The 12,186-nt window shown below is 37.6% G+C and overlaps 1 protein-coding gene across 1 annotated transcript in view; it reads right to left on the bottom strand.

The window, feature by feature from the left end:
- sev (sevenless) overlaps nt 1-12,186 on the bottom strand; it is a 368,918-nt gene that overhangs the window by 24,399 nt on the left and 332,333 nt on the right. Inside the window, exon 36 of the mRNA XM_068226275.1 lies at nt 681-872. Coding sequence (XP_068082376.1) covers nt 681-872 — 192 coding nt within the window. The remainder of the gene's footprint in view (nt 1-680; nt 873-12,186) is intronic.

The raw sequence follows: 12,186 nt of genomic DNA, 5'->3' as shown, positions 1-12,186 counted from the left end.
TGTGTATAATATTTTACCTAAAATTCCTCTGTAGCAAAGCACAAGTAATTGAGCTAATATTCTATTAGGAACATTGAAAGAAACACACAATAGGATAAACACAATGGAAGGTCAGTATGGGAAGAGCGAGATATAGAGAGATTTGATGATCGAGATATCAGTGACCATTACATTAAGCATCAACTTTAAGTGGAAATATGAAAGCTCCTATTAATTCATTCTCCACTATCAGGACATTCTTACTGTAATCTACAGTCAGTATACTCATCATTCTTGCTATGTGTGATGGCTGAAAATCTATTATCTTGTGAATATGAGTAAATTCGGAGCTAGGTTTGGAAGAAGTGGTATAATTGCTATCATCCTACCTTTTTCCTGCAGTGAGAAAAACCTTACCAAAATAAACACTCTCCATATTACAGTGACTTAGATTAAACCACTTTGGAGTTCTTTCATGACATGTTACATAATTATGGCAGTTGATTCAGGAGAAATGAGATGGCTTTGTTTAAATTTAAATGAACTGGTACCGATCAGCTTTTACCACCAGAACATGACCACATTTGAACATTTGGTCCACTTGTCCTTTACTCTCTGATATTAAAGAAGAAAGGTTTACGTACATGATTTTAAAATTTTTCTTTCCTAAATCAAGTTTTATTTAATTAATGCATACTTACAGTTCTTCAGGACAATTGCTTGGCCTTCCAAGACGCCCACCATTTCTGACATAGTGCAGAACCTCCAAGTTAGTTCGTGCTGGGTAGGGCTGCTGGCCTAGTGTCATTATCTCCCAGATAAGCACTCCGAAAGCCCATACATCAGACTGACAGGTGAAAACCCCATCTACTAAGGATTCAGGAGCCATCCATCTGAAATGATCATCCATATCTCCTTGTTAGAAAAAAGAGTTTATGCGAGAAGAGTTCATCATCAGTCAATAGATTATAACCTAACTCAATGGTTATTCTTCTTCTTATTATTCAAACCATTAAATTCATTCAGTTTTTAAATATGCATAATAGAGTTACTAATAGCTATAGTTTAAGCTTTCCATAAGGAGATTATTTTGTTCTATTCTGTGAGCAACAGGGAAAGACAATCATCAATAGAAAATATATCCTCTCATACACATAACTGAATCATATGAATAAAGCAGGATTTAGCTCTGTTGAGGTTTTGAGGCACATCGTTAAAAAATTGATACATTGATTTTATACTTTCATAATACACTCATTTGCAATTTATCCATAATGTCTAATATTTATCTTTCATTTATGGTTAGATAAGTACATTGTTTAAATCACGACTACCCTGCCTTATTCATAGTTGTGGGCATTCAACTCTCAACTGGTAAACAAATCCTATACACTAGAGCTGAGATGATGTCCAAACAAGCTTATCAGTGTGCTTTGCTTCTATGCACTGTGCACTAAAATGCCTCATAATATGCTGTCTATGACAGACTGCATCAAAATCATCACTTTGATGTAACAGAACATGAGACAAGTTGAAGTTGCCAATATTGTTCACATGAATCAAAGTGTTGTCTCCAGGTTTCATGACACCTATTCAGTAGTAGATTATAATTGTGCAGGCTGTCCATGTAAAACAATAGCAACTCAAAATTGGTAGATATGCACATCTGCACATAGACATCCTACACACACAGCTACTACTCTGTGCCATGAGCTTTGAGAGGCCACAGGAGTTATTGTAAGTAGTTAAACTATGAACAGTAGACCCTATGATAGGGAACTGTATTCAAGAAGACCCCTCAGGACTCCTCAACTAAAACAACATAGGGTGGCTCTTGTTCAATGGGCTAGAGCACATCACACGTGGATATGAGATCAATGATCCAAAACGTTGTTCACTGATGAAGTGCAAATTGGTTTACACCCTGATAACAACTATCTTGTGTGTATGGAGGGCAAGAGGGGAGAATTTCAATTAATCATCCTCAGAGAACGTCACCAACAGCTTGCAGGTTAGACTATTCTGGACAGGTATCATGTTTGGCTGTTGTACACCACTGGTTCACATTCAAGAAAACATGATAACTGCAGTGTATGAACACAACATTCTCTAACCCATAGTAAGTGGTTTTGCTGAGATTGTAGGAGATGAGTTTACTCTACAGGACGATAACGCTCCTTCACATCGTGTAGCAGCTGTGCATGGATACCTAGAGGGATGTGGGATTCGCAAAATGGACTGGCCAGTGTCTTCCTCAGACATGAACTGCATGGAGTATGCATGGACCTTTCTTTAATGTGCAATTTCCAACTGAAGTATAAGAATCTCATATTTAGTTTGTTCCGTATTGACTGTATAGTAATTGAAAAATTATATACAGTAATTGGTCCACCTTAATGAATACAAGTGCATCTTTTAAAAGAAAAATTAAAATTAAGATAGTTTGTACATGTTTCAGCCCCATTGGGCCTTATAAAGCCTTAAAAATAGAGTATAAAATTAATAAAACACCCAAAAAATACAACACTAAAACATCCAATAAAAAATCAAACTTGAAATATCGTATTTTATATTATCATTAGAAACATAAGCAAACATAATGACAATACATTTATTCCAATCAATCAATCAATCAATCAATCAATCAATCAATCAATCAATCAATCAATCAATCAATCAATCAATCAATCAATCAACCAATCAATCAATCAATCAATCAATCAATCAATCAATCAATCAATCAATCAATCAATCAATCAATACTGATCTGCATTTAGGGCAGTCGCCCAGGTGGCAGATTCCCTATCTGTTGTTTTCTTAAATGATTGCAGAAATATATAATGCTATAGTTTTTCCTTTACAAATTAATTTTTTTCTGTTATACTCATATGCTCTGTAATAATTACCCTGTTGGTTCCATATGGGTCATACTCCAAATAATAATAATTTAAAAAAATAATAACACATACAAACAAATTTTATAGCAGCATTATCTCCGTGTACCACCGCTGTACGCACGAAGCCTCCGTTCTGTTTTGATAGTCACCTGTTACGAGCGAAGCAAGTAGTACCTACTCCCTAGAGCAATGAACTGATGAGCCATGTTTTAAGACACACTTGTATTGACTAAGATGGACCAATTATAACATTTTCCCATTTCTAACTGTCGACATCCACCAGTAATGATCCAGGCCCTAAAAGGTGCTGCAATTGGGGTTTAACTCAAGAAATGCTCAATGATTTTGTCCTGAGCATGCCCTGTCACATTCAGATTTCGTGAAGGACCAACATGTTATTGACTCATTTGACTGCATTGAAAACTGACTTTAATTTGTGATGTCGTATGTAAGGAGGTTCCTTAATTTATTTGTTTTAGTCATATACTGAGTGTTTTTCTTTTCATACCGAGTCCAAAGTTACCGAGAAGTGTATGTTCTTGTTGTATTTACTATTCTGAGTTTCACATTAAATAATATGTTATCAGTTACACAATACAACAGAATCTGGTATATGCTTAACTTTTTTGAAAGTGTAGGAATTCAGGCATTTCCTCTAAACCCTGTCAGGAGTGGTTTTATCATCAATAGTCAGGTGGCTGATTGAATGAATTTTCCACATCTCTACCTCACTATATTTTATTTCCTAATGAAAATAGTCTCCACTGTTGATCATCCGTTTCTGAAACTACCATTCTTCTTAATCTTGCATTTCCATGATTTCGCTAATTCTTTCCCTCGTTTTCTTCTTTCTTTTTTTTTCTTTTGTGGAACATGAAATATCACAGTGACTCTTCTGTAATGATTAGGCCTATATGTCTTATTATCTCTTTTCTTGGAACAGTAATAGAATTCTATTTTGCCAATCTTCTGAAAACTGTTTCTCTTTCAATACACTTTTGGTCATCGGTCCTTTCACTGTAAACCCTAAGGTCCAATGGCTTTTATCATTTCTACCACAACTCATGTTCCCTCAGCTTTTCTCACTTTCATCTCTTAAACTGCCAGTCAATCTTGTTACAGCAATATCTATTGTTAATTGGATATCTTCTGTTTCATTACTGCATGCTCTTGCATTTAACAAGCAATGAAATATTCCTTTCATCTTGTTTCTTTCTTGCCAATATTGTCAATTTTACTCCATCTTTATCCTCTACAAACCTAGTGGTAATATTTTCAGTCTTCCTATAACTTATTTTACACTTCCGTATAAATATTTTTTATGACTGTTCAGATCATGTCTTATTTCCTGAGTGAGTTCCAAGCATTTCTGCTTTTTTCCAGCAGCCATTCACTCGCTTATTAATTTTTGTTCAGTGTACCTCCTCCTACTTTCTTTAGTATTTCCATTCTTTCCATATTCTTTTCTTTTTTTACCTTATTTTTTCTTTCATCATTCTATTATAGTTTATGCCTTCATTTTCTTCCACATACTCTTTGGGATATAGTACAGTATTTGAACTACTTATTTGATTACTGTTTGCTTGAAGGAGCCATACCAAATGAATGGTGAGTTGCTATAGTATTCCCAGTATACAACAAAAAGGATGATAAACATCAATCAGATAATTAATTATTACAGATTAGTCAGCTTGACATGTGTTGCATGCATGCTCTGGAAAAGCATACTTTCTGCTTATATTAGACACATTTATGAAATTACAAACTGGTTTGATAGAATATAGTTCAGGTTTAGGAAAGGTTATTCCAGTGAGGCTCAACTTACTGGATTCCAGCAGATTCAGGAGGACTTCATCTCTATTGATCTATCCAAGACTTTTGATAGGTTAGATCATGGGAGACTGATAACAAAACTGAGGGCTAGTAGACTAGACTAAAGGGTGGTTGAATGGGTGGCTAAATTTCTAGAAAATAGGGCTCACATTATTAGAATAGGTAAGTCATTATCTGATTCTGTAACAATTAAGAGACGGTCCAGCAGGACAGTATTATTGGGCCTTTATGTTTTTTAAATTATATTGTATGTTATGAATAAACAACTGGAATCACAGATAAGGCTGTTTGGATACGATGTTTTACTGTGCAGAGTAATAAATAAATTATAGAATTGTGAGCGGCTTCAGAAAGACCTTAACAATGTTTTGAGATTGACAGCAGATGATGGTATGGTGGTAGATGGGGTAAAAAGTCAAGTTGCAAGTTTCATCAAGAGGAGAACTCTCAGTTTTTAATTACTGTGTTGATGTGGTGAAAGAACCTCAGGGGCAGGTACCTTGGTGTTAATATAAAGAAAGATCTTCATTGGGGTAATCCCATTAATAAGGTTGTAAATAAAGGTTACAGATCTTTTCATGTGGTTATAAGGTGCTCAGAGGTTGTGTAAGGATACAAAGCAGAGGGTATGTAAGTAACTGGTAAGACCCCAATATTAGAGTATGGTTCCCATTTATGGGACCCTCACCAGGATTGCTTGATTCGAGAAATGGAAAAAGAAATCCAAAGGAAACCAGCTCGATTTGTTCTGGGTGATTTCCGACAAAAGAGTAGCATTACAAAAATGTTGCAAAGTTTGGGCTGGGAAGACTTGGGAGAAAGGAGATTAGCTGCTCGACTAAGTGGTATGCAAATACAAGGTATGTTACAAGTGTTACTTTTTTTATATCCACTTATTCAATACAAAGAGATCATTTTTAGAAATTAAATATTATTATAAAATTTTACGGGACATGTTTTGCCCATATTAAGGGCATCATCAGCCTCAAACTTAAACCTGTATGGTGAAAAATCAGGATCCTAATTGTTTTTACAAGTCATAAAAAGAGGATATCAATGTAGGTGTTTGTCTAAACATAAAAATTATTACAATGTCCTTGGTTAAAATCATAGTATCAAGCTGCATGTCATAAGTTCACATGATTATACTTTCCAGAGCGTTGAACTTATGACATGCAGCTTGATACTATGATTTTAACCAAGGACATTCTAATAATTTTTATGTTTCAACAAACACCTACATTGATATCCTCTTTTTATGACTTGTAAAAACAATCAGGATCCTGATTTTTCACCATACAGGTTTGAGTTTGAGGCTGATGATGCCCTTAATATGGTCGAAACTTGTCCCTTAACATTTTATAATAATACCAGCTGATGTACCCGTGCTTCGCTACAGGATTCTTAGGAAGACTGACTTTGTGGTTTTCCTAACTGAAGTCAATACAGGTCATTAGAAAAACATCAGTAGGAATGTAGTGATTAAAAGCAATGTTATCATATATACTTGATCAAATGAAAAACTACACATTTTCTCAATTTTAACGAACAGTACTACGGTGCCGATCTAACAGTCCAAAGTTCCAGACCTGGAATGACCTGGCCACAGACAGACGTGAACACTCTCTGCCATTATTTCATTAAATATGCACACTTCTCATTCCAATCAGTGCCTCAGAGTAGGAATTGAATAGCTCAAATGCTATGATGAACCAGTGTGTTACGTACCAGTAATATCGGAAAATTTATGAAACAGAGGAATGGCATGCTAAAGAAGAAAGTCACCTAACTCCCCAGCTACTTCCCGCCAATATTTAGGCAGATTGTTACACTCGGTACGACCGGGCAAGCTGGCCTTGTAGTTAGGGGTGCACAGCTGTGAGCTTGCATCCGGGAGATAGTGGATTCGAACCCCACTGTCGGCAGCTCTGAAGATGTAATTCCGTGGTTTCCAATTTTCACGCTGGGCAAATGCTGGGGCTGTACCTTAATTAAGGCCAAGGCCGCTTCCATCACACTCATAGCCCTTTCCTATCCCATTATCCCTGTGTCAGTGCGACGTAAGGCAAATTTAAAAAAATACTCAGTACACAACAGTAATCCTATCTATCGGGGAGACCGGGCGAGTTGGCCGTGCGGTTAGAGATGCGTGGCTGTGAGCTTGCATCTGGGAGACAGTAGGTTCGAATCCCACTGTCGGCAGCCCTGAAGATGGTTTTCCATGGTTTCCCATTTTCACACCAGGCAAATGCTGGGGCTGTACCTTAATTAAGGCCACGGCCACTTCCTTCCATCTCCTAGGCCTTTCCTATCCCATCGTCGCCATAAGACCTATCTGTGTCGGTGTGACGTGAAGCAAATAGCAAAAAAATCTATCGGAGATGAGTGGCAACAGAAGACAAACATCACAACAAAATATGGTCGCTGTAATGTTATTGTTGATCAATTTTATGAGCTTTCTATATTGTAGGCCTTCTCATTATTTTTTTAGACTCTGTGTTATTAGGGCGTCTTACAAAATTATTTATTGCATAGACTGTAGTTCCTTATTCTCCGACTTTACATACCGATTTTCATTAAATCCTGTTTATCCTTTTTCTCGTGATTTGGTGCTGATAAGGACTTAGTAACAAAAATTCAAATTCATGAATATTTCTAATCATAGCCGGTATGGTAACAATGTATAAGACATAAATGATCGGAAATATAGTTATATAGTATTTATCGATACGACCACTAATAACATAATTATTTGGGAAATAAATTTTAGGCCTTCCCCTAAACTACCATTTCATTCAGCGTGAATAGAGTTATTTATGGCCTAGATTATAGCAACTTATTCCCTGACTTTGCGTATCAATTTCAATTAAGATAGGACCATTAATAACATAAATATTTGAGAATTCCATTGTAGGCCTTCTCCTAAACTATCATTTTTCTCAGCGTGAATACAATTATTTATGGCCTAGATTGTAGCGACTAATTCCTTGACTTTCCCTACCGATTTTCGTTAAGATACGACCATTAATAACAAATATTTGAGATCTAAATTTTAGGCCTTCCCCTAAACTACCATTTCACTCCATGTGAGCAAAATTATTTATGGCCTAGATTATAGAGACTTATTCCCTGACTTTGTATACCGATTTTCATTAAGATACGACCACTAATAACATAAATATTTGAGAATTAAATTTTAGGCCTTCCCCTAAACTACCATTTCAGTCAGCGTGAATAAAGTTATTTATGGCCTAGATTGTTGCGACGTATTCCCCGACTTTGCATACCGATTTTCATTAAATTCTCTTTAGCCGTTTTCTCGTGATGCGTGTACAGACAGACAGACAGACAGACAGACAGACAGACAGATAGACAGACAGACAGACAGACAGACAGACAGACAGACAGACAGACAGACAGACAGAAATTACGGAAAAGTAAAAAGGGCATTTCCTTGTTCCTGTGGGCATGACTGATACAGAAATACCATCCTTTTTAAATTCTGAGCAATGTACAGACAAAACTCTTATTTTATATGTATAGATTTAATTTCTAAAAAAGGTCTCTCTGTATTGAATAGGTGGATATTAAAAAAATAACACTTGTAACATACTTTGTATTTATGTAGGCCTACATTTCAATATGGACCTAACATGAGAATTATAATGTGTAAATGGTATGTTCCGAGCTGTCAGTTGAGAGATGGCATGGAATGATATCAGTAATAATAATAATAATAATAATAATAATAATAATAATAATAATAATAATAATAATAATCGTATGGCCTCAGCTACCGTGTGCAGACATTTCAATTTGACGCCATCTGGCTGCCTGCTCATCAATTTCGACTTTCCGTTTTACTCTAGGCCTACTAGACGGCAGACCAAGTAAACGAAAACTCTCTTGGACGTCTAAGGCTAAGATTTAATTAATTTTGTCAGGTAAACACCAAATGTGTCACCAGAGATCTTTTACATGCTGACATCGTACGACATGGAGTGTCGAGTGGAATTTTTTCCGCCCTTCAAAAATCTGACTACCTCTGCCAGGTTTGACCCACTATCTTGGGATCTGGAGGCCGAACTCTACCACTGATCCACTGAGGCAGCTATGATGACAGTAGACGAATAAGTTTGAGTGGTGTGTTGAAAAGTAGGAAAGATCACAATATGAAGATAAAGCTGGAACTTCACACTAGAACGGCTGACACTCTGGCACTCCTAAAATGGCCGCGGCGGTCAATTTGACCGCTGTATTGAAATTTAGTGTTAGGAAAGATTACACGGCATATCTTAATAGCACAATTTCTCAGGAAATATTTCCAAACTATGTCATCACTATGCTTTATTTACTGTTATTATACAACATTACAACAATATAGAACTTAACATTATTGGTATGAATTAAATCCTTTCATCCTACAGGGTAGGCCTGCAAGTCTTTCTTGCTGTGATTAGCTACTTGACATTACAATTCACGCACACAAACTCTTTCTTGACCTTGTCCGTGCATTTTCCGCACACAGCTTTGTTACACAATGAGCACACATCCATTGTTTTGTTGCCATTACAACGTGCTATCTGACACTGACACCTTTTCATTGTAGTAGATTCTTCCTTGTTGCCTCATGACATTTCTGGAGCATAGATTGCTGCCTTTTGTGGTTTCTTCCTTATGTACGAGTCTCTTAGTTCCTGAGCCAACTGAAGCAAAAATGTTCTTCGACTAATTTTCTTTCCAGTGACACCTGTATAGAGTACTCGGGCATTTATCCCTGCAAAATCTAGCATATTGTAGAAAACCTGAACAGGCCAACGTTGGGATGGTGCTTTCGTTGTGTAAAAGTGCACCATTTGATCTACTACGTCCACTCTGTATTTTGTTGCATTGTAATACTTATTTGTTTCAGGCAACTTCTTTTTGTGACTACTGTCTACACTTACATTTGGATGCACCGTACTCAAAATGATAACATTCTTTCATTTCTTCCCTTGATACACAGCGAGTGTAGTGTCATCATGCTTCAACACTAAGGTGCTATATAAATCTACATTCGAATTTCGCACTGCCTCAGGAACTTCTCGCCGCGATATTCACTGTACCCACAATACTTGTTCTTATCTCTTTCAGCTTTTCCGCAAGACTCACCAATGTAAAAAAAACTGTCAGTTGTTACATTTCTTCCTTTGTCCATGAATGGAGCAACAAGATGTAGAATTACATTCTCAGATAATGTCTGGCCAACCGGTCGTGATTCGTCCTTTCCGAGGTAAGGAAACGCATTCAAGATATATTTCGAATTTACATCCACGTTGACCTAGAATTTGATGCCAAACTTGTCAGGTTTGTTTGCCATGAATTGGGTGAATCTACATCTGCTTTTAGTAGGAAATAGTTGTTCATCAATGCACATGTTTGCATCTGGCTTGTAGCATAGTTGACAGTTATCTATGAACTTATTCCAGACCTCTAACATAAGCGCAAACTTATCATTCTGCAGACGCTCTGACCTTGTAGATTTCATGTCGAAATGCAGGTAACGCATAATACTTTTGAACTTCTGCCGTGACATTGTCTCACTAAGGAAAGCTGGGCCCCAGTCTTTCAACCAAAGAAAGTCGACAGATTTTCCCTTCACAACATATACACACGAGGAGGGGTGGGCCATCAGCTCAATGAAGGAGCTCTTCGGCCATAGAGAAAGGAAAGAATTCAGTGAAGAAAATTAAGTGTAGGGGGTATGTATCGTACATACCAGAGGGGGAAGACAGTTAGTGAAGTTGGCGCAAGGGCACGGTCACAACAAGCGTAAAGTAATGCAATAAATGAGATTGTTGGGATGTGCGAGGGTGACGGACATAAACAGTGGAGATGGGGTAGGATCATTGCGCTGTGCCTGCATGAGTTCCTCGGGAGTAGAGACCACTTCATGGAGTCTGCCGTCTATGGTCGCGCCGGCGATCAGCAGGGCTTCCGTATCTGCTGGATTGAGGAAGTAGGCCAAAACATGCGGTGAACGTTGATCAGTGGAGACATCCCGGAGCCAGCAGACGTGGTAGATTGGGAAACCAGACTGGCCAATTTCACGGTGAATATACTCAGCGGAGAAAGTGGTATCCACATCCTTGATTAGGCATGTAGAAAGCATCATGGAGAGGGGAGGCAACAGCCAACTAGGCGTCTGCCCGTTGGGCCGACTGAGTTGCAGCAGAGAAGAGGGCCACCCAGCCGAAAAAAGTGTGGACATGCAACGTACGAAAGAGGATACCGTGGAGGCCACTGCATAGGCTACTTGGAGCCACTGGCAGTGCCAATGCACTATGAGAGACTTTGTCTCGTTTAAAAAGAATTGATGCCTACCTGGTGATCAGATGATAAAGATGTTGATTCCCATAGGGAACTTGAAATATTTGCTCCGAATGAGTAAATTTATAATGGACTAATGTTTACTGAGCAGAGTAGACATGCTACGGCTCTGCATTCTGGAGACACGCAAGTTTTATCTCCACCTTCGCCTTTCCTGAGGATGATTTCCATGATTTTCCATGTTTGCTTTCACGCAAATGCCAGGACACCTCCTGTTCATAGTCCAGAGCCCTTTCTTTCTAGCTAGTTACCCAATTTCATTCACAATCATTAATTTCATCTTCATTACCTCTTCAACTTAGGTTGACATCGGGAAGGGCCATATAAACGCGCAATATAATTCATCTCACCTCATCCCCGACCCTATATCAGAAAATGGACTAATGGGTAGACGTACAGAGGACTAATGTGTATTAAAGTTAACCTTTGTCAGATCATATTCTTCCAGTGAAAAAAAGATGAGACAATATTTATTTTTAGACAAAAAACCATTTCACAATTAGGTTTCCACTCTTAAACAAGGTGTGTTGATAATTTGGGTATATTTTCATTGTTTTAGTAACTTTTCCAAAATTTTGCATGCATTATTATTATTATTTTTTTTTTTTTTTGCTGCCTGCAGTCATGAATTACTATTGCCCCTGAAGGGCTAAGAGAACTGAATGTCAGGTTGGGAATACATAGCTGGAACACGTGGGTCATTTCAAGTGTTTGGGCTGTGTGTTCTCCCAGGTTGGTTGGATAGTAAGTGAGATTGAATCAAAGTGCAGCAAAGCTAATGCAGTGAGTATGCATTTGCAATCAACAGTATTCCGTGAGAAATAAATCAGCTCCCAGATGAAACTATCTTTACACCGGTCTGTTTTCAGACCAACTTTGCTGTACAGGAGTGAAAGCTGGGTGGACTCAGGATATCTTATTCATAAGTTAAAAGTAACAGACATAATCATATTCCTTATCTCCTAAATCCTATCCTCCAATCACGTCTACTCTTACTTATTCCTTCTGGAAAACTCTGTCTATCTACTATTTAAGAGGTGGCGTTTTCTGAAACTAATGTCTTTTCTTGTAGCAGTGAAGTCCTAATAGTGTTACTGGAAGGAGAGTT

Source organism: Anabrus simplex, chromosome 1 (assembly GCF_040414725.1).
Source record: "Anabrus simplex isolate iqAnaSimp1 chromosome 1, ASM4041472v1, whole genome shotgun sequence".
Lineage (NCBI taxonomy): Eukaryota > Metazoa > Arthropoda > Insecta > Orthoptera > Tettigoniidae > Anabrus > Anabrus simplex.
The sequence above is the reverse complement of the archived record's forward strand: the minus strand, read 5'-3'. Positions and strand labels throughout refer to the sequence as shown.